We start from the raw sequence: 27,993 nt of genomic DNA, 5'->3' as shown, positions 1-27,993 counted from the left end.
TAGGGATATCATATATATCATAAAGTTTAAGCATACTCAGCTACTACCAATCTGCCAATAAACTATTTGCACAACACGCCTCTCGGTCGTTGTTTTCCACTAGCGGCGGACACTCAAAGTTCATCTGAGTGAACATACATCAAAGAGTAGCGGCACTGCGCAGGTCCACTTAAAGGTGTGAAGGTCCGAGGAACAGCTGATGAACGTGAACCACCTCGGTCAGCTGACCCGAGGCCAGCTGTGAGCTGAGGTGTGTCGGTCTTCTCCACTTCACACACTCGACACGCGCACTCTTCACCCGGGAGTGCTCACTCTTCGCTCGGGAGTGCTCACCCCTTCACCCGGGAGTCAACCCGCGTGTGTCGGCACGTCTAACTGATCAGAGATCAGTCTGGTAACTGATCAGAGATCAGTCTGGTAACTGATAACTGATCAGAGATCAGTATGGTGGACTGAAGCGTGCTGGTTTGAAGTAGGAAGCGGATGTTTCTAGTAGTGGCCACACACACACACACACACACACACACATATATATATATACGTTTGGGGAATGATGATTTTATATATATATATAAAATCACCATTCCCCAAACGTCCACTACGGGTCACTGCTGTCACGTGTATGATTAAAAGGCGGATGTTGTATTGTTTACTTCCGCCATCGGATCGTCTCCAATGAAATCCTCGAGGAAAACGTCTAACCCAAATCATCTAACCTGACTCATCTAACCCGACTCATCTAACCCGACTCATCTCACCCGCTTCATTGGTCTCCCTCAGCGTGGATCATGTGTTCAGATTGAGGTCTCGTGAAGGTAACCGTTAAACCGTCTTCTCATGTATCTGTTGCGCGCGCTGTAAACAGACCTGTAGGCCGACCTCCCGTCTGGTTTAGTCCTGCCTTGGTACCTAGGAGCGGACTAATGTAGTCCACCCAGACCTGTAGGCCGACCTCACGTCTGGTTTAGTCCTGCCTTGGTACCTAGGCGCGGACTAATGTGGTCCACCCAGACCTGTAGGCCGACCTCACGTCTGGTTTAGTCCTGCCTCGGTACCTAGGCGCGGACTAATGTGGTCCACCCAGACCTGTAGGCCGACCTCACGTCTGGTTTAGTCCTGCCTCGGTACCTAGGAGCGGACTAATGTGGTCCACCCAGACCTGTAGGCCGACCTCACGTCTGGTTTAGTCCTGCCTCGATACCTAGGAGCGGACTAATGTGGTCCACCCAGACCTGAGAAATTGTTTAGATAATTCCTCATCCCTTTGTTTGAAACAACGGAACGAGGTTGGGGTTAGGTCCTGTGGGTTGGGGTTAGTTTGGGGTTAGGTCCTGTGGGTTGGGGTTAGTTTGGGGTTAGGGCCTGTGGGTTGGGGTTAGTTTGGGGTTGGGGTAATTTTGTGGTTAGGTCCTGTGGGTTGGGGGTTAGTTTGGGGTTGGGGGTTAGATTGGGGTTAGGTCCTGTGGGTTGGGGGTTGTTTGGGCTTAGGGCCTGTGGGTTGGGGTTAGTTTGGGCTTAGGTCCTGTGGGTTGGGGTTAGGCCCTGTGGGTTGGGGTTAGTTTGGCTTTGGGGTTAGGTCCTGTGGGTTGGGGTTAGTTTGGGGTTAGGTCTGGTGGGTTGGGGGTTAGGTTGGGGTTAGGTCCTGTGGGCTGGGGTTAGGTCCTGTGGATTGGGGGTTAGGTTGGGGTTAGGGGTTAGGTCTTTGTTGACGGTGCGGTCCTGTGGCTTCAGGATCCTGGTCGGGGTCCAACATGGACGTGAGCATCGCGGTGTCGCTGATCCGGGGCCAAATGGGCACGGTGGTGGAGCGGGCGGTGAACGGGGCGGTGGAGACGGTCCTGGCTGAAATGCTGCGCATCGTGGGGGTGAAATTCGAGGAGCTGAAGGCCCAGGTGGCCGCCCTGCAGCGGGACAAGGCGGCAGTGCAGCGGGAGAAGTCCCTGAAGGAGAAGGAGAACGACAAGATAAGGGCCATGCTGAGGTACACAGAGCTCAAGCTCAAGTACTACCGCCAGGGGGTGGAGGAGGAGATCCAACAGAGGGCCACCACCTCGTCTCATCCCAGCAGCCAGCACGCCTCTCCGTCCTCCACGGCCCGGGGACCTGAGGCGCCCGGGGACACGGGGCCCGGCCCCGGGCTGCTTGGCCGGGCCGCCTCGGAGAACAGCCAAGGTGACTCAAACAGACCCAATACTTCTCATGTTCTGTCTCCCAGAAAAGAAACAGAACTGCACACTCTTTGTTCTCCACCTGACCCTCTACATCAGCGCTCTCCAACCTTGAGGTCAGGACCGGGTTGCGGCCCATGTTGGACCGGGTTGTGAGGACAGGACAAATAGCAGTATGTTATATGTATAAAATCTAAAAATAATGTTTTCCTTTTATTGCAGCCTTTAAAAGTCGTCCTTCAAAACCAAATCATTGATTAAGGGAGCTTGTTCAGTGCATTCGTTTAATCCTAAATAGAACAGGCACTGACATACACGCCTGGTAACCAAGTGTATGCCACAACACATCTCTGCATCCGACATGCATGATGATTTATGAGACTTTCAATTGAAAGGGCTATACTCAAAGTAAACAATATTACCTATTCGAATTCTATCCTACAGTGTTGTTACACTTGCTTTGGCGTTTGACTCGTTGACCGGGGTACTTGTATACAACATGAGAGGGCGGTAGAGCTCCAGGGGGATTAACCTACAACGCTGACTACATTGACCAGGCGTGGGCACACAACCCTTTCCTCAAGTAGTTTCTGATTGGCTGTGTGTTAAATTAAATGCATAAATAAAGTTGTTTTTGTTTTTGTACAGACCGATCAGAGAATACAATTATTGCACATCGCTTTATCAAACACAGATTCAGCAAGTTGCGATACACCCTCTTTTGCACATATTTATGTTACTTTTTTTTGAGCAGTCTCTGCCTAGCGATTCCTTTTCCAGATTCGCTGGTGAGTTCATGTTAATTTTGGGCCTTAAACACTGCTGACCCCTTGTCTACTCCTTAATGTGAAGTACAAAGACCCACACCCTCCCTTTGTATACATGCTGTACGCAGAAGTGTCAATTCTGCATACACAGGCTATAATACAACACAATAATTACACTGAATTAGATTTAATCGGTAGAACCTTCTAGTTTTTATGAGTTATTATATGAATTACATTTTGAGAACAATACATAGCCCTCCCTTCGATTAGTCGTGTCTGAACACTTTTAATTGATCTGTTCGCAGTAAACCCCGCCTCCCAGAGTGGCAGTCGGCCCATGGTCAGAGTTAGCCACCAATCAGATGAAGGATCTGAGGTTACTGAGCTGACCAACCAGACTGATCAGTCAGATGTCCTGCCTGACGGGCTGCTGGGATATGGTGGCTCTGGCCAGGAACACGGCTCAGGTAAGCCCCTTGGGGTAGTGCATGTGGGGACGTTATTCTTAAAGGTGACATATTATGATGTTTTTCCAACAAGTAAACGTAGTATATGAGTTCCAGAAAACATGTTTTTGAAGCCGTTTGCTGGAAATAGATTTTAGGAAAGAAATTCTCGCCTACCGCTATTCCCCTCTGTTTCAGTCCCTTCAGAATGTGCTGTTTATGGTGTCTGTAGCTTTAATGCAAATGAGCTGCTGCCCATTGACCAATGAGCTGTCAGAGTGAACCACAGTATGGAGGAGAAGTGAGTGTTGCCCTTTGCGGACTCACAAAGCTCTATTATAATAATAATAATATCATGATAGCTGGGCGATAAATTGTCCCAGAAATTATTGTGCTAAGTGATAGGGGTGTAACGGTACACAAAGGTCACGGTTCGGTACGTACCTCGGTTCTGAAGTCACGGTACGGGACGGTACGGTTCATAGTTAAGGGGAAAAATGAAAACTGCTTGTTTGCTTGTTTCTCAACAACGGAGAATGGCCGTAGATCAGCAGTAATGTAAAAACTTGGTTATGGCATCAGCCCGTTCTGAATCCCCAGACAGGGAACAGCAACGGTGATTGTAAGGGCTGGCACTTTTTATTCGATATTCGAATTTGCATTTGAATTTGACATGCGATATCTGTATTTGAATATATACAATCAAACTGGTTTTTAAGTGCCATGTTGTGTAGCGGATTTTACAGCCAATGATTAGACCATTTGGTTTTTACTTTTTATTTTATTATTTGCCATCTCATCCATTCGCAGGCACGCTAATCAAGTAAATAATATATCCTGATTCGAAAATGGATAACACACGGAGCAGCCAGCCTGAGCGGTAAACTGCGACCCCCAAGTCATCCCTGCTGACAGCAACACGCTGCATTGGTGGAGACACGGGCTGCAACAAATACCCGCTTCTCTCAACATAGACGCGCGTATACCTGTGTGTGCCAGGCACGTGTTCTCCGCCGCACGTAACATCATGAATAAAAAGAGAGCCGCACTTGATCCAGATCAAGTTGATAGCTTGGTATTTCTAGCAAAAAACATTAAGAAACTATTTATTGCAGGGGGGGGTGGGGGGCAGGTATGTACGCCACATTTATGTAACGCGGTCCACCTCTGTAACCACCCAGAAGTGCCTGTACCGTGACGGTTCGGTACAAATACGTGTGTCATTACACCCCTAATTACAATACAGTAGTTCACAGCTGCACGCGTATATAGAAAGTGTTTTTTTTTTTTTAATTATGTTACACCTTTCCTGCTCCCAGACCGTAGTCGAGGAGCACAGGGGAGATGTCCCTCCAGGGTCGATGTTCTCTCGGGGGTATCGCCTTCCCTTTGACCGGCAGTGGGTCTGCTTATAGGTTGGAATATGGTCGAAATGAAGCGGTCGCCGATTATTGACAGGCTGGGTACTTTATTCTTAGTTTCACTAACTTAACAGTACACGTTTGCACAGACATAATCGGATTCGTTCATTAATTCACTAAACTGACACACGCTACCGCTCGCTCTGCTCGCTCGTGGGATTCGCTCACTGACAACAGTTAGCTGAACATTATAGGGTCCCAGCCTTCCACTCCCTGTTTTCTCAGTTAAACAAAGAAATCAACTACATTTGTCCCAGTGTTTGTTAGATGTGAAATGAAGCAAAAAAGACGCTCTCTCTTTCTCCGGTAACGCAGTCGTTTGCGACGCCTTTCTTGTTCGTCGTTTCTTCTATTTGTCTCTAAATCATGCTCCAATCTTTCATCAATTGATGCGGATGTTGTGGATGCAACGGAATATATGATGCATCGCTGCAGCAACATTTAAGATGATCGCGATGAGTTCTGCCTCTGTTGCGGTCTTGCTGTCAGACCAAAACACACTCTTGCGAACCTCGACCTTACGTCATATCCCGCCCCTTGCAAGCCCGCCCCCCCCCCCCCCCCCCCCGATCTTAGGTCATGATCATATATATGAATGTGTGTGTGTTATCGGGTATCGGTATCGGCCTTTAGTAGCTGAAAGTTATTGTATGGGGTAAAAAAAAATTATTGTGCATCCCTAATGAATTTGATTAAATAACACATTTAAAGAACACAGGAGAATAGGAAAATGTAAGCAGGAAAACAACAAACTCCACAGCATGCATAATATGTGATGCTTCGTGTCATTAAACAAAAACATAGATCCTACTAGAGACATTGTGGACGACATAAAATGTCTGTGGTTACTGGTTAATCTGTGTGGCTTATTGTCAATAAACAAACCAGGTGTATTAAGGCTTGAGGTGCAGGGCCACCTGCTGGGGCCCTGCACCTCATACTTCAGTATCAGAGAGCGTGATCAAGTCCAGCTCGGGACAGTTTTTCTTTTTAAGTAAGAAGACAAATAATTAACGTGTTATAGGTGCCTTTAATGTAGTACTCTGGTAGACATAACCATTTCCAACAAGAATGAGATTCGACATATCAAAACTAAAAACTTTAGGGAATTTCTACCCCAATGACTTACTGCATATTGCTGTTAGATGGGCCATTTGTCTTGTGTTTTTCACTATTGGTTGGTAGCTTAGTGGCCAGCGTGCTTGCAAGGTTGGATTTTGGCACAAGGGATTATAACATCTGATCCTGTGTATTAATGAAATACTGAAGCTAGCTTAGGCTAGTGACTGCTGTGAATAGGGCAGCTGGCAGCTAGGGAAAGACCTTGTGACAGCATGGAAAGACGGCTGACAGGAGGAAATAGACCCCGCCGGGGCCGCAATGGGTTAGCAGCTCATTGTGGCAGTAGCCCAGGCTTTATTAAGCTATGGGTTACCCCCTACCAAGCTACTAAACGATATAATGGAAAAATACCCCTAGAGTCAGCGAGAGCAGGGGCGGAAGATGACTCACCTGTGATGGACACGGTTAATGACCCTGGAACGAATTTGACTGAGTAAGGAAAGCATGTCGGTGGAAGCCAAAGTTAACTGAGAAGAAGCTGCAGGTGTGTGTGTGTGTGTGTGTGGCTGGCAGGAGGAGGCGGCACTACTCTAAAGGGCCTGAGAATCCATCAAGGGAAAAGGGAACACAGGGAACCCGCATTGATAGCTACTTCTTAAGAAGTGCATCGAGTCAGTCGGTTGAAGTCCAGCGACAGGAAGTAACCCACAGTTCAACATCAGCACCCCTGATGTTGTGGAGGTAGATTCAAGCACTGAGGCAGAAAGAGAGGCCAGCCAACCAAAGAGGGAGAAGATGAGTGGGCATAGGCCTGGGGTCAGGTGGCCAGGCGCAGCAGAAGGTAGGACATGGGAAGATTTTAATAGTGATCTGATTAGCATTCTGGGTCGGCTTAAAGAGACGACTGAAAGCAAATTAGAGAAAATGGGGGACATTATTTACAGCCACGGTAAAGAAAGATTTGGGATTTTTGAGAAAAGGATGAAACGGCAACATGAGGTAGTCAAATCTAGGCGCCAGCAATAGATACTCATCCAGGAGAGGAGGCAGCTTAAGAAGCAGTGGAGAAAAGGTACAGTTGACGAGAAGGAAGTTATTGATTGTCTACAGGCAGATGTAAGGGAGCGGCTGGCAGTGCTAAGAAGAGCAGAAAGTATTAGGAAGATTTGGAAGAAGAAATCGTGAACTAGAGTAGCATTTTATAAAGATCCATTTAAATTTGTTAAGTCATTATTTGATAGGCATAAGAGTGATAGCCTCATGGAACCTAAGCAGAAGCTTGAGGAGTACTTGGAGGGAGTGCACAAAGACAGGGAGAGGTTCAGAGAGATGGTGCTTCCCGCTGATATCCCACCTATTGGTGAATTAAGTAGTCAGTGTGACGATAGCCCACCAAGGTGGTAGGAGGTGCAATAAGTAATTAAACGTGCAAAGGCCTCTTCAGCCCCGGGACCCAATGGAGTACTAATGAAAATAGTTTGGGAAAAAGCATATTCCCAAGGCATGGCGTAGGGCTGGGGGAATATTTATTCCCAAAGAGAGGGACTCAGTGGAGATTAATCAGTTTAGACTAATTAGTCTACTGAATGTTGAAGGGAAGGTCTTCTTCAGTGTTGTGGCACGGAGATTCTTATACAAAGTTATCTTGAAAAGAATCAACAATTATATAGATAATTGATACCACGGAGCAAAAAGCTGGAATCCCTGGCTTCTCCGGATGCTTAGAGCATACCAGCATGATTTGGCACCAAATTCAGTTAGCAAAGTGCAAGAGGAGAGACCCATGTTGTATTTTTGTATTCTTGGATTCCTGGCTAATGCTTTTGGGTCAGTACCACATAGTCTTTTATGGGAGGCCTTTGATTATTTCAGAATCCCAGGTAGCATTAAATGCCTAGTTTAAGCATACTTTCTGGATATTCATGGCAATCATAGGAATCATGGCGGGATGTACAATCTCCCAACTTGCTTTCACAATGGCAATGGAGGTCATTACTGGGGCCTCAAAGTGGGTAGTGGGTGGGGAGAAGTTGCAGGGAGGGCCACGCCTCCCCCGATTAGGGCCTTCATGGACGACATGACAACCATTACGTCAACCACTCCATGCACCAGCAGGTTGCTGGATAAGTTAAATAGCAATCTGCAATGGGCTAGAATGAAGGTGAAGCCAAGTAAGTCTATGAGTCTCTCAATCGTTAAAGGGAAGTAAATAAGTAGTGTGCTATAAATGAAGAGGTGATGCCCACAGTTCTGGAGAAGCCAGTGAAGTGTCTGGGAAGGTGGTATGATGCAAGCCTCAGTGATAAGTCACAGGTTGAAGACTTGAGACAGTAAACTAGACAAGGTATTGAAAAAATAGACAAGTCAGGGCTGTTAAGCTTAAGTTGTGGTGTCTTCAGTTTGGTTTATTGCCTCAGCTAATGTGGCCATTGACAGTTTATGAAGTTCCTCTGTCAAAGGTAGAAAGGATGGAAAAAATGATCAACTCTTTTGTCAGAAAGTGTCTCGGAGTCCCACACTGCCTAAGCAGAGTAGCCTTGTATGGGAAGGGCATTGTAGAGTTGCCAATATGTAGTCTGACCGAAGAATTTAAGTGTGTTAAGGTTAGACCTGAAAGGACTCTTACTCAGTCCAAGGACCCAGTGGTGAGGAGGGTTGCACCCACAGTTAATGGAGGGAGGAAATGGAAACCAAAACAAGTGGTTCAGCAAGCTCAATCGGCAATTAGGCATAGGGATATCATGGGCCATGTTCAGCATGGGTGGGGGGGCTTATGGAGGGACACAGGTAAACCCTGGTGGGGTAAGGCTTCTGCAGGAGAAAGGAGGAAAATGGTAGTGGAGGAAATACATAGACAGGAGGAGACTGTAAGATGTACTAAGGCAGTGTCACAGGCAAAACAAGGGCAGTGGGTGAACTGGGAGGGAGTGGAGAAGAATAAGATAAAATGGAGCGATCTATGGAGCATGGAGGCTAGCAGGATCAGATTCATGATAGGTGCTACGTATGATGTGCTCCCATCTCCCCAGAACTTAAATCAATGGTTTTGTGAGGATGAGGCATGCACACTATGTTCCTGTGTGTGCAGCCTCCGCCATATCCTATCAGGATGTAAGGTCAGTCTCTCCCAGGGGCGGTATACGTGGTGTCACAATCAGGTATTGAAATGTTTGGCAGAGGCTGTTGATGATAAACGGAGAGAAGTTAATTCATCAGCCGCTAGTAAAGAGGGTAGGCAAATTAACTTTGTGCGTCAGGGGGAAAAGGCTAGACCACTTAGAGGCAGGCACAGAGCCGGGCAGCTAAGAAGTGGAGGAGCCTGGGAAATGAAGGCGGATCTTAATCAGCAGATGGCTATACCTCCACATATAGTTAGCACTAGGCTAAGACCGGATATGCTATTGTGGTCGGACTTGGAGAAGATTGTTTATTTCATTGAACTTACAGTTCCTTGGGATGACAGAGTTAAAGTAGCCAATGAGCTTAAGAAAGCAAAGTATGCTGAGATGGCTGGAGAGGCAGCACAGCGAGGCTGGAGTACGCGACTAAGGCCTATTGAGATCTGTGCGCGGGGGTTCGCATTATTCGCGTATTCACATTCATACCGGTATATCGCCCAGCACTATAATAGTCTATTATTTCCTGTGAAAATAAAGTTTTCACATCACAAATACAATGAAGGTGTACCCCAATAAGGAGGCATGGGTCTGGCATTATTTAAAGGGCTGAACTGAGGGGATCCAGAGCGGGCCCTTATCCACCAACAGGTCTTATGGGGCGTTTCCACCGGGCAGTGTGGTTAGGTCCGGTACCATTGGTTCTGTAGGTGTAGCACAGTTAGGTGTGGTTAGGTCCGGTACCATTAGGTTCAGTAGGTGTAGTACAGTAGGGTGTGGTTAGGTGCAGCTCAGTTACGGCTCGCATTTCCACCGCCGACAGTACCCTTATGGTAGGACGGGGTTTAAGACAGTACCCTTATGGTGGGCGGGGTTTAAGACAGTACCCTTATGGTGGGTGGGGTTTAAGACAGTACCCTTATGGTAGGGTGGGGTTTAAGACAGTACCCTTATGGTGGGCGGGGTTTAAGACAGTACCCTTATGGTAGGGCGGGGTTTAAGCCGACAGTACCCTTATGGTGGGCATTGCGTAAGGACTTCAGACCCACTGCCCGCCCTCAAAATAAGCTCTTTCCAGCGGTGGCCGGTGGATTTGGTTGAGCTGCCATCGTCTTCGTCACGTTGAGGAAACGCAGTTCTAAGTGCGGCCGCAAAGTCCCTCTTGTAGGGACATCCCAAGGATGAGTGAACAAGAAGTGGTTACAAATTGGAAGTGGTTCATAGTCGCTTCTAAGGTTATTGTTGATGGTCTGCTGGGTGTAGGGTTCCAACAGTTAGGCTCTAGGACTGGATGGTGCATCATGCATGTACTGGTTGATTTGTCTTAAGGATAAGGAAAATAAGAATGAATAACAAGGGGTACTATTTTATGATAAAACCTGAGGCAACATCACTGCATAGGGTGAATATTTTTCCAGGAAGCGACACTGTCAAATTGTATTTCAAATTGAATTGTGTTAGAATAGATGGATGATATAAAGAACGAAAGTAAGTACGAAAAGTACCATTTAATGTAAAGGATAATGTGCTGAATACAGGGTGAACGAAACCATTGGTACCAGCAATGACCCCTTCAGCAGATCTGAAGTGACCACAGGGAGTCGGACCTCCGCTGAAAGCCTCAGTGACTGTTGTTGTGCATTGGGGAGAGGGATGAACATGCCAGCCAGTGTCAATATAATCCACAGGCCTAACTTGTTTAGATGTACTATAGCCATGTATGCTATCCATGTATGCTCACCTCTCCACCTTCCCATCCCACATTTCTGCATGAAACAGAGGACCTGCATTTTCCTGGGGATGGAGATGGTTCTGTTCATGAAAAAGAGGAGGAGGAGGACGGGGATTGGATAATCAGCCTTCAGTCAGGTATGGAGAGCGTGGATCCATCTCCTGGCCACGCCCCCTTTCCAGCAGACAGCTCAACCCTGCCCTGCTCCACCCCACCTGTTCAGGTAAATACAATAACAAGCCTCACCCGTACAGGTAAATATGACAACTCACATGTACAGAGGAATGGCCTCACATAACACATCTGTACAGGTAATGCCACAACACACATCACCTGTACAGGTAAATACCATAGCAATTAATGTTATTGCTCTTGTACTGTTCAGGTGAAGGAGGAGTGTCCTACCATTCAGGAGGTGTTGTCCATAAAGGAGGAGCCGGAGGAAGAACAGGTGGGCACTCTGCTGCTGGACTGCCAGGGTAGACCAGCTCACCTCCTGGGGTCAGAGGTGAGGGGGCAAGGGTCACCGTATCTAAGCCTTACTAGGATTTGTGATTAGCTTAAAGCAAAATCATGCCCTTTAGAAACTTGCTTTAGATGACAAGTGGTGTAGTGTGTTTCAAAGTGCTATGGATGGATCCTGGTTGACATCTACACGGCACAAAGTTTTAAATCAGGATGTGATTTAAATATGGACTCAAATTGCCCTCCATGCTTGAGTTCTTGGCCATTAGGTTAGCATGTAAAGTCAATCAAGCATTCCCGCTACACCTCCCCTGAGAGTAACAAGTGGATATGGCGAAGGCTTGAAGGACAACATAGCCCTGAATGAAAGAAAAGGCTCTCCCTGAAATCGGCGTAAATGCATTTTCTGTGAAAGAAGAACTCGGTATAGCCATAATAAAAAACACATTAAAATTAGGGATGTCCCAATACCACTTTTTTACTTCCGATACCGCAGCTTTGGCTATCTGCCGATACCGATATCAGTCCGATACTTTGTTTTACTCTTTAACAAATAATAATAATTAAAGCTGCAAGCAGCATTTAACGTGGGCCAAGCCTAAAGTAGACCAATAAGATCCTGATAAACCATTAAGACCCTGAAGCAGACCATTAAGACCTTTTTTGTTTGCATACGGTTGACATCGCTGGAATAGCCTCAGCTTGGATTTGGTGATGGGCAAACAAACTTCCATGACCATACGTCAAAAGGCTAAGGAGTTATGAGTCTTTACAGTTTTCAATTGATCGCTTTAGTGCCCCCTATTGTCCTATTTTGATGAACTTTAGCCTGGTTAACCTTGACCTATGCTTCTTTAAGTACACCAAGTTTGGTGCTGATTGACTCAAGATAGCCCCGCCTTTAGTCACCTAACAGAGCTCGTAAATTGCATGCTTCTGTTTCCGTTACATGGGACCTCTATGATCGATTCTCATTTCTCATAATGCATTTGACGACCAGATGAAAAATATTTTCTGGTTGCGTTTGAATTGTGCCATGAATGTCAACATATGTTGTCTGTGAATTTCTAATATCGTTTTTTGTGCAAAGAATGCTACAATTTAGCGGGTAGAAGTTTGATACGGTTAGGTTTTGTGTGAGAGAGCTTTGTGGACTACTCTTCGCTGCTCTCGACGAGTATGATATGTCACCACTCGCCCACGGATCCCGCTCGGAACATTTGGGTACTAAACACACACAGGCATCTTGATCTGATGTTTCCTATGGATGGCTCCGTAGATCGTGGCAGAAGACGCAGCATCAGCACTGAGTTGAGAGGTAGAGGGAATGTGTTATGAGGTGACGTCACGTAGGTGACATGTAGTCTTTCTCGTTATGTCTTTTCCACAGCCGTTAGCTGAAGAATCATACAATATACTGTCAAACTCTTAACATGAATGTTATTATTTAGACCCAAAGAAAACATATGTGTAATCCAAGGCAGTTAATGACTGGGACCAGAAAATAATAAATTACTTTACATTGACTCCAATTCTAATTTTCCTAGCCTAGAGGTCCGATGGGGCCTAGTGGAAGGAGCGGGACTTACCAGCTCTATTGATTGGGCTGATTTGGACATCCAGCCGCCATTTTGATACAGGTTCTGGGTTTCCTAGGAACATTTGCTCAACATGAGAAGAGACAAATGTCTACAGGATTTCATGACTGTAGGTGAAAGGGTTCAGGAAATATGGCCGTCCAAAGTCAGCATTTTCAGTTAATTGTTATAGCGCCCCCGATCGAGATACAATTTGGAGAGGTTCATCTTGACCCATGTTTCTTTGACACCAATTTTGATGATGATTGGATTAAGTTAACCCAGCCTTTTGGTGTTAAGCAAAATTTGGATGTATTTGAGCCTCTGGCGGCCATGTTGTTTTGTCAATTGACTTCATCTTACTTCAACAGTTTGAACTTTGGCCCCCAACAGTCACTAAGTTGGTCCCGCTCAAATCAAACATACCGTCTAGGAAATGTGGGGATTTTAGTCACAGGCCACACCAATTTTGATGGCCCTAATTGAAAATATGTGGACTCAAGATCATAGAAGTTCATCTTGATGTCCATATAAGCATTTAAGTCCTTACAAGTTTTAAACCACACCCTTTTCAGAAGTCAATGGCTCCTGGGGGCTTTAATTTTTATTGTACATATTTAGCTTCACATCAAATTGAAGACATTGGGCCATAGATGATATGTGCTAAAGGGATTTTGACTAAGTCAAGGTCATAGGTTCTATAGGCAGATTGGTTCATCATGAAGTTGAAACGTTTCATGACTGTAAGTCAAAGGGGCCACGAGATATGCTTGTTCAAAGTTTGCCATTGTTGGAATAATTCTATAGCGCCACCTTTGGGCCAATCAGTGTAATATTTAATCTCTGTTAATCTTCAGTCTTCTACAACTGTAGAAAGTCTCATAAAAAGTGTGGGGTGGTTTAGGCTGTGTAAGTCAAACGTGGCGGAATAATAAAACTAACGATTACAATAGGTTGCCTCGCACCTTGTGCTTAGCCCCTAATAAAAAATTATATGAAAGCACTTCATCATGATTGCCAATTAGCCACCTAAAAACACATCACTAAAGAAAAGTTAAATGGCTTAAATCAGGTGAAAAGATTTGAAGAGTTCAAAAGTCTAAATGGAGTAAACATTAGAGGTGGGAATCTTCCCTGATCTCCCGATTCGATTACGATTATCATGTCAGCGATTCGATTGCTCGATGCATCATGATGCGTCAAATACATTTTTCTATTAAAGCCATATAGAATATTTGACTTGCCAGAATGCATTAAGATACTGTATAGTTCAATATAATAGTTTTCTAAATTACTTCATATGGTTGAGTTTTCATCCAAAAATACAAGTAAGATATAAACTATGCTTCCATTTAAAGAAGGCTGTTTTCGGATTATTTGGGCTCGCCATTCCTCTCACGTTGACTTGTTGTGTCCGACTCTGCGTGCTTTCGAGTTTGTGTAAACAACACCCGCCTAACTCTACCTGTGATTGGCTTACCGTGACATTTCACTCTACCTCAGCCAATCGTTATCATTAATGCGATTGTCTCATGCACAGTGCCTAACCAAGGAAGAACAGTAGAGAGAGAGAGATCTAGTTGGTCTGATGAATAAACTGCTTAAATTATAGTAACGCTCCTCCGTATAATGAAGAGTTATCAATTAGATTACTCGTTACTGAAAGAAGTAACACCGTTATTTATAACGCCTGAGAGAGAGAGATTTTATTTGTATGTAGTTTTCTATTTTTGGGAGCTACAGGGAGAGTCTCAAAGATCTACCAGTTGATCACGATCAACGGGTTGGCTACCACTGGTCTAGATGAAACGGGTTAGGTTACTGAGTGTTATTTTTCATTTGAATGTTTATTCCGTGGCCAAAAAATGAACGAGCGACATCATTGCATTATAATCGATTATGGTCGGCCACTGCATCGATGCAGCATCATCCATGTCTTCATCGTGATGCATCGATTATTTGATTAATTTCAATACCTCTAGTAAACATGCACACAATTAATACAACTACTTGGATATGGAATATAGTTAGTGTAGATAGCAGGACTTGAAAAAGATTGTTAATGTTAGCATTTTGCTTCTAACGGAAGTACATGGATATGTAAGAAGTACATGGGATATTTAAGAAGCCTCTAGCCAAATAAACGGGTCCCCGCACGCAAACATCCAATATATAATAACAATTTGAAATCGATTAATCATTTTAATCTATCAAAATGGTTAGTGTGGCCATCACAAAAGCTAACCATTTCGAACCGAATTTCGAAGCATTCTGAAGCGAGCCGATTCAGATCCGCTCTAGCCCAAGCTAGAGTGGGTGACTATGAGATTGCGTGATCGCGCTCGGCAACAGCCAAATTTTGCATCCGGATGTGGCTCTTTTTTATTCTTTAAGGTTGAAATACTGCCATACCTGCCCTCCGATATCCGACCCAGCGTACTAGGCCATTATCGGCCCGATACCAATGCCGTGGATCGGGACATCCCTAGTTAGAATAGATTGTCTTTGACTTTAGGATTGGCATTACCTTTTAAGGATTTTTGGTCTAAGGGACTAATGCATACTCAGAAACAACATTTCTGAGTATTTAGCGAGAATGAAAGAGGGATCCAGAAAACAGGCTACCATGTTATCCTGTTGTATGTTAGCCTGTCAATATACATCCTCTAAATGGGCTTTTCTTTGCTACTGCCATGCTCAGATTATATTATTTCATTATGTAAGAAAAATTAAACTTCTTTACCTTTCGCTTGATCAGTTCGTTTTTTTGTCCAACCAAGTCTTGCTCAAGGAGTAGTCTGTCTGAAATCTCGTTGCAATGTTTCAGGATATTTCCATATTTTCATTATAATCTCAACTCTTCTTCACCCAGAAGATAACACAAAACTAGGCTTTCCGTAATCCACTTCCCAGCTCTCACTCATGATTTTTATTATGGGTCAAAGACTTTCAAATTTTATAGCAAATTGATTATTATTAACAGTTAAAGACTGGTAACCGAGTCTCTTATCTGGTAGCAACCCTTGCGTGGCCTCTGACCCTGAGTCCCCACGTCTTTGGTTTTCCAGGGTCAGCAGTCAGAATTCTCTGGAGGCTCGACGATGCAGAGGAACCTCCCTGGCCACATGGCTCATGGTTTTAACTTCCCAGCCTCCACTTCCTGTGAGTACTATCCTCTTGTGTTTCTATACCGTTGAAATGTTATGAAGAGGGGAATTAGCTTCATGAAATCATGAAGTTTGTTATCATGGTTTCCATGATGAATCCTCCATTTTAAACCAATCCTACAACCATGAGAATCTGGCATAATTTATTCTGCTTTAATTACTTTTTCCTTTTGTAGATAAAAATATCAATCAATCGGATATCTGATATGGATATTTGTACAACTACATGATTCCCTGTAAAATTACATTATATGATTTAGAACCAGTGGCGGTGGGTCAATAGAGGGCACTAGGGTGCCGCCCCTCCGTGAAATATTCACTTGAATATATCTGCCAACTATGATGATTAAATCATTAAAAATACAAAATAAATCAACAAAATACATAGCGTTTATCCTCGTTTAATTGTGTGATAGACCGTACTTGCCTGGCCAGCAACTATTTAAATGTGTCTGAACGTCAATGATTTGGACTAGGCTTGTTATTGGTCAATCGAAATAAAGCCCTCCTTCAAGTCAGGGGCGCCGGCCACGATGAAGTCTATGTGAGCATGCAAACTTTTTGCTGTCCATCAAGCAGAGACAGCTTTTCATTGGAGCATGAAAATTCCACCTCGGGTCGCAATTTTGAGTTGTAAAGGCACTTTCCACCTAGCCTGGCTATTGCCAGACCAAACGCAATCATAGATTGCACGTTGGTCTGGGGAGGCTGCTCTCATTTTCTTCAGCACAAGAGGCGTGATCAACGGGCGGAGTTAAATTGACTCTGTACGCAATTGGCTGCTTGACGTCGCTTCCCTGTCGTCATTGTTAAACGAGCCAATAGCGCACCAGGGGGAAAAGCAAGCTTGGTGATTGGCTCCCGCAAAAATGTATCGAAACTAGAAAGAAATGTATTGGTCTTCTCCAGACCGGACGGGGCTACCCAGTCTACTTTCCACCCATTTCAGTGGAGGAATTCGACTCCCCAAGCAATGGTATACTTAAAAGGAGCAAATAAGTTACATATTCATTTAGTCTTTCGGCCTGTAGCATATCCATAAAATGAAGCACCTGTCCCTTATTTCAAACTGCATTTGAAATAGCCATTGAGTTGAATCACAAAAAATGGACACTATAGGGCAGTGATCATGATTTGCCTCAATATCATAATAACAATGGGTATGCTTGTAAGCTTGTCCAGGCCCTGCAAGTCAGGATGTAGGCTATGAATCTGAATGAATAGTAGGTAATAGGTAGTAGCCATCCCCAAAATGCACCAGAATACAGGAAATCAAATCTACCAAATTCAATTATTTCTATATTATACCATGTATTTCTATATTATACAATAGGGCCAAACAAAAATGTTGACAATATTTTTCGATACAGGTAAAAATCTAACTGAAGAACACCCTTTATAAATTAAGTATAAGTACTGGAGTGCTGTGGAGATTCCCTGGTCTCCACAGCACTCAAGATGTAAGAAAACATAAAGACCCCAGCAAATGATTTCATGGTTTTGATAATGGTTTCAGTGAAAATTACAATTGTGATGCAAAAATTATCATTCTCACCAATAGTAAATCATAATAACTCATGGTCAGGTCCAACTAATGTCATTTTGGCTCATGGTTCAAGAGAAAATTCAAAGTTTCAAACGGGCCGGGTGGTTGATGAAGTGGTACCTAATCTTCTGGAGAACTGCTAAAGCGCAGTTTCCATATATGGGCTAAATTTGACCACTCCAGCTGTTCACATTTGTATTGGTGGATTTTAGAGTTTTGGTGCCCAAATGAATTTCCATCTTATATTATAATATTCTAAAACTATAACTCAATGTGTACACTGTAAAATTAGACGCTCTGAAATGAATTTTTGGTAGTGGTTTGGTATGGATTCCTAAAACTGTAGGAGGAAATAGTTAGAGATATTCTCAAATCAAAGTAGTAAATGCCAAAATCCAAAATAACAATGGGTGATAGGATACATTGTACCCCTATCCCTCTAATGAAACCGCCTCTTAAACCCGGTTAATCTTCGTTTTCATGAGCTGGTAAAATAATAAAACGTCTTGTATTTGAGCAGCTGCTGACCAACAGACCAGCAGTTAGCATGTGCTGATGCTAGTACATTTAGCACTCAAACGTTACAGAGGTTAAAGAATGTTTTTTAATGCACCTCGGAATGACGAAGAGATGCAGTAGCTAGCTAACTAGCTGAAATAAAGAATGGCGAAGAAGTAAGTAAAACATTTAATTCCTTAACTTGTCTTTCTGTGTCTCTTTTGGCATTTAAGAGAGAAACTAGATAATAGCTAGCAAACAGTACAAAGTGTGACGCGGTTAGGCGGCACAGCTAGGCTAACAGTATGCAGTGCTTATGGGTCCCCACAATGTTCCAACCAGACTCAGGGCCGTGCCCAAAGACCAACCAGTAGATGATAGGCTGTACTGCATGTGGATCAGACCCAAATGGAGCTAGAGGGACTCCAATATATACACCTGTGGCCTGTTAAATATTACCAATACTCATTGAACCTTTTTATTTTTTTTTGTGTCAGCTTATAAACACTGATTGGTCCATGTGTATTTTTGTTTTTCTTGCAGGTAATGACAACAATCTGCCGGTCAGTGGATTCTCAGCCGAAGCAGAGATGGTTTTAGCCTCTGAGCAGAAAGTAAGTGATGTTAAAACCACTGTGCTCTTACAAGGAGCAGTTCACCGGTTGAACCATTTAACAAGAGTATTAACCCATCGCTGTCTTTCGCTCTTCTATCTTCTCGAGCAGTTTGGGGAGAATGAAAGTGTTTCTGAAGACCCGATCCTGGGAATGGGAGAGAACCTTCGCCCCTTCAGCCTGAAGTCGGACCAGGGGGGGGTTCTTTCTCTAGAGGACCCTCTCAAAGGCTTCCTCAGTACCACGCCAGAGACCACGCAGGACCGCGACAAAACCCAATACCAAACCAGCATCCATGAGAGGAAGAACTTCTGCCTGGTGTGCGGGAAGCCTCAGGTCAAGCTGGCGCGCCACCTGAAGGTCCACAAAGGACACCCAGAGATTGCCCTGGTGCTGGGCCTCAAACCGTCGTGTCAGAAACGGAAGGTGCTGCTGGAGAAGCTGAGGAATCGGGGCAACTTCTTGCACAACAGTAGGGTGGTGGCCGGGGGCGCGGGGCTGCTGAAAGTCAAGCGGAGACCGAAGGAAGGCCGGACCAGGAGCTATGGCTGCTGCCAGTTCTGCCACGGCTCCTTCGTCAGTACGGACCTCTGGCGCCATCTGATGAGGTGTCCCTGTAGGAAGAACATTTGACATGAACTCTGACCTTTTCTCTCACGCTTATCTCCAAATGACCAAATAGTCTCAAATATTGTGGTGCCAAAGCTAGATGAGACCATCCTGAGCACGTGAGCTATGCCACAGACCACTCTGGACCTCCCGCCGCCCACATTGATTTCTTGAAACCACAATGTAATCGGGGCCGATCAAGGACAGTGTCGGATAGGGCGGTTTGAACCAAATTCGGGAGTCTAATACAAAAAAAAAGAAATACCATTTGAATATGCATTTTATTTTATTTTTAAATTTGTGTGTTAACGAAAGCGAATTCTGCCCTTCTGCTCAGCCTGGAAAAGCTTTTGTCACGCCTGATGAACAATAAAGTTTTCACACGTTAACAGTTTACGTCAGCCGTATGTGAATGTGCGGCGTATTGCTATAATCACCGCAGCAGTGAAAGACACTCACCCTATAAATGATACTTTTATAGGTTGATGGTATAACCTATACACTTACCTATAGCCTTGTGAAGACGGGAATTGTCTCCGAATATCAGATGTAATTAGACAATTGAATTATACTGGGAGAGTTACTTTTTAATTCTAATGTAATATAGTGAAGCGAATGGATTCATGGATGAGGGGGATTACGATGAGTGCATTCTTTAATTTATCCATGTTTTTGGTGGTTTCCCTGTTCAATACCTAAAATAAGCCATCACTCTTTTGTAGAAAGATGGTATCCTAAATTAAACTGTACATATTTTTATCAATACATTTAACAGATAGTGATTATTATGTCTATGATGGTAGTTTACCACTATAGATGATCAATACATGTAACAGATAGTGATAATTATAGATCTATGATGGTAGTTTACCACTATGGATGATCAATACATATAACAGTGGTAATTATAGATCTATGATGGTAGTTTACCACTATGTATGATCAATACATATAACAGTGATAATTATAGATCTATGATGGTAGTTTACCACTAGTGATGATCAATACATATAATAGTCATAATTATAGATCTATGATGGTAGTTTACCATGGATGCAGTAACGAGACATTTGGATGTTACCTCCGCCTTGTCTTACTTGTCTGTGTGTCCATGATGAATATGACAAAGAAATCTGCATGTGATTGGTGAAATTCATTCATTCTGGCTAGAGTCGTTACATATTTAATGCTATTTTTGCAAAACAGAAATCGTGTTGTATGTATACAGTCCCATTCAACTCAATGATTTATTTTGTTTTCGTGGGAAGAAATCACAACGAACAATCGTGTGAGCAAGTCGTGAGTCAGTGCTCCCCGTCACCACGGACAACAAGGCTAATTATATTAACGCCATGGCATATAATACCATTTTGTGCCTTATATGATTATTCATTTAGCAAGAAAGAAATGTTTATCGGTAGAATGCCCTTTAGTGGACAGAACAACCACATGCTGATAGTGGCATTGGCGATTCATAAGCCTGTGTTTTCAAAGTGTATAGCTACATAGTAAATATAATAATAGGCTCAATATGAACGTTAAAAAAAAAAAAGGTTGAATGGGATTATAGAGGTAGATTGACAGCTCTAGTGTCGTAGTTAATGACGTAACTGAGTGTAGTTGATCATGTAAAACACTGGCCAAACAGTGATGGTGTCTCCAGAACAACGAGCAGTAACTTTATCATTAGTAGAGTAAAGCTACAAGGGCAGCGATTGCAGAAATAGTCCCACTAACAACCAACAAGAAGGAGTGTCTGCACTAGCAGAGTTTCTCAGTGGAAAAAAGATTGATCCGTGTGGAGAAATGGATGTGAGGACATGAGATGAGGATGGTCTCCATGCTAAGATTACCCTGACAAAGATAAATCGATCTCCATTTAGCCATAGTCAAATGAGAAGCATTGTACCAGCAGTTAGTTAGCCAATATCCATGGACGCTGAGATTGACTAGTCAGTGAAGGGAGGGAGATGGGCTATTTGAGAAAGAAATGGCACAGTACTTCCTGTTTGACTGGGTAAACGGAAAGCCAGAGCACTCCTTTAAGCTTAGAAAGCTTGTGTGACAATGTGAAATTAATGCTTGTTCTCGTTCATAAACAAATAAAGAATTACTTTTGTATCTTGTGTTTTGTGTCATAACTTCACACCACATCAGAATATTTTCTCTCCCCTTGTGGTCTTCAGTAAGAAACTGGGATCCTTGGGTTAGGGAGAGTTTTGAACTTCAGCAGGTAAAGGTTTGTCTTCAGCGTTGTCTTCAACTGAGAATACCATCATTGCAGAGCGGTTGTCTTGTTTCAAGACAACACTTTTCATCTATAGCAGAGCTGTACCCTAAACGTCAACTGAGTGATTCGTCGTTCAGAGAGCCGGGAGTTTACTCAAATTCTCGAAGTCCAAAAATCAAAGGTTTTCCATTACATATTAATCATGGAAAAGAGAAAATAATGCTTCACAAGGAGACTGGGGCTTATTTCATGTTTTTATGAGAGACCAACAAATATATAAAAGTAAAACCTTGACAGGCAAGTGGAGTCACAGGGAAAACATTATCTGGGCCATTATTATAAAAAGCTCTGGTTGGCCTAATCACCCTAAGTTTACTCGGTTTTGTATGCGATTGATTGCAGTGATTGTGTCCAAAACAAGGACATAATTCAACATTAAGTCAAGGGCTGTATTGATCTTGTAAAATAGTTAATTTGAGTGAAGTGATCTTACAGCGGGGAATAGGACAAGCAGTGATTTTCAGTTAGCTTAAACTGAAAAGCCCAAACTATGCCGTTAAAGCACGGAAAAAGAGGTGATCCCCAGTCAGGCTCTGGCTGTTAGACCCTAGACCCCAGGTTAGACCCTAGACCCCAGGTTAGACCCTAGACCTCAGGTTAGACCCCAGGTTAGACCTTAGACCCCAGGTTAGACCCTAGACCTCAGGTTAGACCCCAGGTTAGACCTTAGACCCCAGGTTAGACCTAGACCCCAGGTTAGACCCTAGACCCCAGGTTAGACCTAGACCCCAGGTTAGATTTGAACAAGGGTTTTTGTTGACTTTATGGTTGGATTCAGCCTTTAAACGTAACCACTTTACTTCCACTAAAGTCCCCCACTCACCCTGTCCCCACTCACCCCACTCACCCTGTCCCCACTCACCATGTCACTGCCTCCTCAGACAGTGCTGGCGGCTCCTCCCTGCCCGCCCTGCTTGCCCACGTTGCTCCGCGCCAGGCCGTGCGGCCGTGGCCCAAAGACCTGCGTCTCTATGAGGAGTACAAACTGCGCAGGAACGAGCTGCAGCGCCGCAGCATCAACCGCCGCCGCGAGCGCGAGAAGAGCCTGCCCCAGCCGCTGCTGGCCGACCTGGTGAGGACTCCTCTGCTACTGGAACGCTGCAGAAACGCTTTCACATCCTCAGCTTTGACCTCCCAGTGAGAGTACAGCTGTTTGTGTCTTTGTATGTGTGTGTGGCAGGTGTTACGTTCTCCCCCTGTGTAGTCAGCCCGTAACCTAACGTCTGTCCCTGCATGGTGCCATGAACTTGTAGTATGTTCCTATGCTTCCCCTGGGTGAGTGTCATCTATCTAGGGGTTAGGCGAGAGCTACTCACTCCAGGTCCCCAGCCACCACACACCTCTCTCTCTCCCACTCCCTCGGCCCAATGGGGGTCAGTCCCGCTGACCTTAAGTCCAGTCATTGCGGTCCGTGTATATAAATCCCAAAAGGTTCTCTCATCAAAGTGTCACCGAGCAGCGTGTGTCCATCGGGTTAAGACTCCGAATGTCACCTGCTGAACTCTGCAGAGCCAGTTGTTCCTGCTTATGGCTTAATGAGCCTTCAACAGCGCCCCCTCTGTGCCACGTCAGTACTGCCCCTGAGCTACCCTACCAGCAGGTAAAGGGGTCTGTGTTTGTCTCCAGGTCAGAGAGCGAAGAGAGAAGACCAGACTGAGAGTTGCCCGATGGAGAGCCAAAAGAAAACTACAAGCTGGCCTCAACCAGGCACAGGTACTATTACTACTGCTACTAGTACTACTCCTGCTACTAGTACTACTACTACTGCTGCTACTACTACTACTGCTGCTACTAGTACTACTGCTGCTGCTACTAGTACTACTACTACTGCTGCTACTAGTACTACTGCTGCTGCTACTAGTACTACTACTGCTGCTACTAGTACTACTGCTACTAGTACTACTGCTGCTGCTACTAGTACTACTACTACTGCTGCTACTAGTACTACTACTACTACTGCTGCTGCTACTAGTGCTACTACTAGTACTACTACTACTGCTGCTACTAGTACTACTACTAATGCTGCTAGTACTACTGCTGCTGCTACTACTAGTACTACTACTGCTACTAGTACTACTACTGCTGCTACTAGTACTACTACTGCTGCTACTAGTACTACTGCTACTAGTACTACTGCTGCTGCTACTAGTACTACTACTACTGCTGCTACTAGTACCACTACTACTGCTGCTACTAGTACTACTGCTGCTGCTGCTACTAGTACTACTGCTGCTGCTACTACTACTACTTCTACTAGTACTACTACTACTGCTGCTACTGGTACTACTACTGCTGCTACTACTGCTCAGAGGTGGAAAAAGTACTACAATATTGTACTCAAGTAAAAGTACCAATACTTTGAAGAAATAGTACAAGTAAAAATAACCATCTGAAAGTAGAAGTAAAAAGTAGTTAATTTAAAATGTACTTTAAATAAAAGTTACTTAGTTCGTTTCTGGTTGTCTGTGTGTGGGGGTGAGGGGGTTAGGGTAGTGAAAATAGGACAAGGGGTCATAAATCCCAAACTATTTAGTTTTTAATTAAAGAACAAGTGTAACAAATGTAAGTGCAAAACCAACAAATGAGACTTCTTGTTCAGTTTAAGCAGCAGCTGATTTTCAAAGTTAGTTGAGCTCATCCATTTAGTGGTAAAACATTAAACGCGCTTACTCTCCCTCTCCCTCTGTCTCTCTCTCTCTCTCTCTCTCTCTCTCTCTCTCTCTACCCACTCTCTCTCTCTACCCACCCTCTTTCTCTCCCTCACACACTCACTCACCCACTCACTCACACACACACAAACACACAGAGGTAAAAACTAGAAAGCAATGCCTACATGATGACTCTCACAAGTGTTGCTACAAAAAGAAGCTACTAAAAGAGCAGCAATATTCAAGAGAGGAGGTGTGTGTGTGTGTGTGTGTGCGCGTGTGTGCGTGTTTATTATTTAACAGTCAGAGAATGCCATCTCCACAGCTGCAAGAGAGCTATAGAGGGCATCTGTGTGTAAGTGCAATAACAACAAACAAATACCTACACAAATGTAACCCACCACACCAACACCAACAACGGTTATACTGCAAATCAAGGCCACTAGTTTTGCGACTCCCTAAATTACCTATAATTAGTCTACAAACTTCTCGTTCAGTTTAAGCAGCAGCTGATTTTCAAAGTTATTGGAACTCATCCTTGCTCGCTTTGCAGTGAACAGTAATCCAGCACAACTGAAAAGCCGCTGAGTATAAAACAAAGTGGATAGATCTCCAATAAACCATTAAAAACCACAGTATATTATAAGTTGAACTCATAGCTGATTCTATGATACCAGGCCTCTCTATCCAGGTGCTCTTGATTTTGGGTAGTGCTGCAGTGATCAGTTGGGGGTCCATCATCTCACCAAGACGCTTTTGGACACCATCCTGAATGGCTTTGATGAGTGGTAGACACATCTTGGAGGATGTCTCCTGCCTTTTGAGTTCTGCTTGTAGCTGACAGATCACTGGAAGAAGCCCCCAAGTGTGTGCTGGTCTGAAGAATGTCAAGGCCTTAGCAGAGGGCTCATCACCGAGCAGTAATCACTCAGAAAGTATTTCTGCTTGACTCAGCCTGACACAAATCAAATACAAACAATTGTTAGGAAATCAAGCAGGAAAAGCTTTAAGTTTTAAGTATGGGAACACAAGGTAACTTTCATACTGTTGAAATGCAACATTAAAACATTTTCAATTTGAATTCTTCACAAACATTCCTGATCGCCTCCTCCCTTCTGCTGCCATGGATGAACGACTGTCTTGTTCCACATGGCTTGGCATTTCCCAAAGGCTGCACGTGATAGTCTCTTGTATGTGTCCATCTTCTTTTCTATGGAGGTAGATTTGTGTCTTTATTATGCAATCAAACAGAATAGGTTTGAGAGCAAAACTTTCCACACTGCAATCAAAAAATAGATTTGAGAGCAAAACTATCGACACTGCAATCAAAAAATGTTTTATTGCAAGTAAAATAAATGTGAAAAAAATGTATAAAAAATGTATTAATGGGAATCCAAAAGTTTTGTTTGCAAATCCAAAAGTTTTGTTTGCGAATCCAAAAGTTTTGTTTGCGAATCCAAAAGTTTTGCTTGCAAATCCAAAAGTTTTGCTTGCGAATCCAAAAGTTTTGCTTGCTGTTGAGCTGAATCTCATGGGCGGGACCTACGCGTCCTACACGTCTCTATTGGCCAGTCTCGATCGGAGTGACAGCTTGGCAACTCCGCTCCCGAGTCCCGCTCGGTCTCATCATGGACTTCAAAACTCCCTCTCTCATTACTAACTGTGGATGTTGCCACGCTGTCACTCCAATCGAGACTTTCGGCGTAGGTTCCGCCCACGAGATTCAGCTCAACAGCAAGCAAAACTTATGGATTGGCAAGCAAAACTTTTGGATTCGCAAGCAAAACTTTTGGATTCACAAGCAAAACTTTTGGATTCGCAAACAAAACATTTTTTATACTTTTTTTTAACATTTATTTTACTTGCAATAAAACATTTTTTGATTGCAGTGTCGATAGTTTTGCTCTCAAATCTATTTTTTGATTGCAGTGTGGAAAGTTTTGCTCTCAAACCTATTCTGTTTGATTGCATAATAAAGACACAAATCTATTATTATTATTAAGTTTATTTGTCCCCATGGGGAAATTTGTTTTCACAGGCTGCACAATGAGAGACAATACATCACAAGACAGACAATGGTATACACAACATACAACATCCACAGCACCAGTGACAACATACAGTACATGACGACACAGTGAAACAGCAGACAGACAGATTCAATATTGGAAATGAAAATGAAATCTACCTCCATAGAAATGACCTTGCAGTGGGGATTGAGTGTAGTTACAAGTTCTTTGAAAGCAGGTTGTTTGACAATAGAAAATGGATGAAGGCCCGCACAAATGAGCCTAATAATAAGCTTGTCGACCTTTCCTTGAGGCACATGGCGGTTGCCTCCCACTGGCATCTCTTATGTTTGTCTGCTTGCTTGGACTTGGTGGATTTGGGGTTCTCTTCCCTGGCTTTGCTTGACTGAAAGCCATCTGCCTAGGTGGATGTTAGTCAGTACTGTCACTACTAGCAGGCCTACTACGAGTATTACTACTACTGTATCTCAGTACTAGCAGGCCTACTACGAGTATTACTACTCCTGTATCTCAGTACTACTAGTACCTATTACGTAGTACTAGGTACTAGTAGTACTCTAACTTTCCGTCCCCAGGCTCTAGGGGATTCCGCTCCCGGGTTCTCCCAGCAGAACGTCCGCAGCCTCCACCCTCAGCCACACCCGGGACGACCCTCTGGTAAGACCCTGACCCCCCCCCCCGACCCCCCCTTTAACCCTGACCCCCCCCGACCCCCCCTTTAACCCTGACCCCCCCCTTAACCCCCCTGTGTGTGAGGACCTCCCTGTAGTGTGTGTGTGTGTTCATGTAGTGACCTTGTGTGTGTGTGTGTGTGTGTGTTCATGTAGTGACCTTGTGTGTGTGTGTGTGTGTGTAGTGTGTTCATGTAGTGACCTTGTGTGTGTGTGTAGTGTGTTCATGTAGCGACCTTGTGTGTGTGTGTGTGTGTAGTGTGTTCATGTAGTGACCGTGTGTGTGTGTAGTGTGTTCATGTAGTGACCTTGTGTGACCTACAGGAGTTCTTCCCTCCATCCGAGCCTTGTCCTCCCAGGCCACCAGCTTCCTTCACAGCAATATGATGCCTGGCAACAACAACATGATGCCTAGCAACAGCAGCATGCCAAGCAACATGCTGCCTAGCAACAACATGCTGCCTAGCAACCGTTTCCCTGCCTACATCTCTTCCTCTTCCTCCTCCTCCGTCTTTGTGGGGCGGGGCAATCCTGGCGTCCAGCATGCAGTGACATCGACCTCGCCACACATCCCCGCCGGCCAATCACAGCACCTCAGCTCTCTGATGGACAGCCACCTCTTCCATTGAAACGTCGGGATGGCAAAGTTTTATACATGATAGTTATTCTTGTGATTCTGTGCTTATTTAATGTGTTAAAGATGTAGAATCCTAGAAGTGGTCATAGGTGGCAATGTCTGTTGTTTTAAACAAGACTAAGACGCCAACATTTCTTTTTACTGTGAGATAGCAAAAATATGTGTGATTCTGATTTCCTATATGGATTAAATACTGTACATATTCCATCTGGTTCTACCAAGTGAGTGGACATACAATATGTGAGCAGTCAGTAAATCAAACCACGCTTTGTCCAAAGAGGAGGGGGGCTACCATAGAGATGTTGGAGAGACATCACCCAGATCACTCACAGAGGAGAGGGCCAACCTAATACTCAGTTAGCTCGTAAACATGACGATTCACTGGAACATCTCAATAGTTTGAAGGGAGACTTATTCATATTCTAATTTTTCGTAATACGAGTTTGATCAACTGCTAACAAGAGGACTCCACTAATTATAGACGAGAACTGAGACCTTGATCATTTAGACCTTCACTGAAGCAATTCAA

At 44.1% G+C, this 27,993-nt stretch overlaps 1 protein-coding gene across 4 annotated transcripts; it reads left to right on the top strand.

Annotated features, from left to right (window-relative positions):
* The first annotated feature begins 671 nt into the window (after positions 1–671).
* Positions 672–27,993, top strand: LOC311358554 (uncharacterized protein). 4 transcript variants are annotated; one of them, XM_084478624.1, is made up of 10 exons: positions 672–815; positions 1,732–2,172; positions 3,241–3,402; positions 10,760–10,935; positions 11,098–11,163; positions 15,823–15,916; positions 22,360–22,550; positions 23,105–23,191; positions 26,732–26,813; positions 27,152–27,993. In XM_084478624.1, exons 2-10 carry the CDS (start codon positions 1,752–1,754, stop codon positions 27,454–27,456), a joined length of 1,584 nt encoding a protein of 527 aa, XP_084334750.1. In that variant the 5' UTR covers positions 672–815; positions 1,732–1,751; the 3' UTR covers positions 27,457–27,993. The 4 variants fall into 4 exon arrangements, with proteins under 4 accessions (XP_084334750.1, XP_084334749.1, XP_084334752.1 ...); XM_084478623.1 differs by having other exon boundaries at positions 11,098–11,220; XM_084478626.1 differs by lacking the exons at positions 22,360–22,550; positions 23,105–23,191; positions 26,732–26,813; positions 27,152–27,993 and adding exons at positions 18,509–18,579; positions 18,691–21,248.

The sequence above is a fragment of the Micromesistius poutassou genome (assembly GCF_964030765.1).
Source record: "Micromesistius poutassou genome assembly, chromosome: 14".
Taxonomy (NCBI): domain Eukaryota; kingdom Metazoa; phylum Chordata; class Actinopteri; order Gadiformes; family Gadidae; genus Micromesistius; species Micromesistius poutassou.
This window is presented reverse-complemented; position numbering and strand designations above follow the sequence as displayed.

What these genes read in the sequence shown, in the direction of transcription:
- LOC311358554 (XM_084478623.1), top strand. Translation starts at nt 1,752, where the DNA reads ATGGACGTGAGCATCGCGGTGTCGCTGATCCGGGGCCAAATGGGCACG. An exon ending in CGCCTCGGAGAACAGCCAAG is followed by an intron (nt 2,173 to 3,240) that starts GTGACTCAAACA and finishes ATCTGTTCGCAG; the next exon opens with TAAACCCCGCCTCCCAGAGT. An exon ending in CTTCCCAGCCTCCACTTCCT is followed by an intron (nt 15,917 to 22,359) that starts GTGAGTACTATC and finishes CTGCCTCCTCAG; the next exon opens with ACAGTGCTGGCGGCTCCTCC.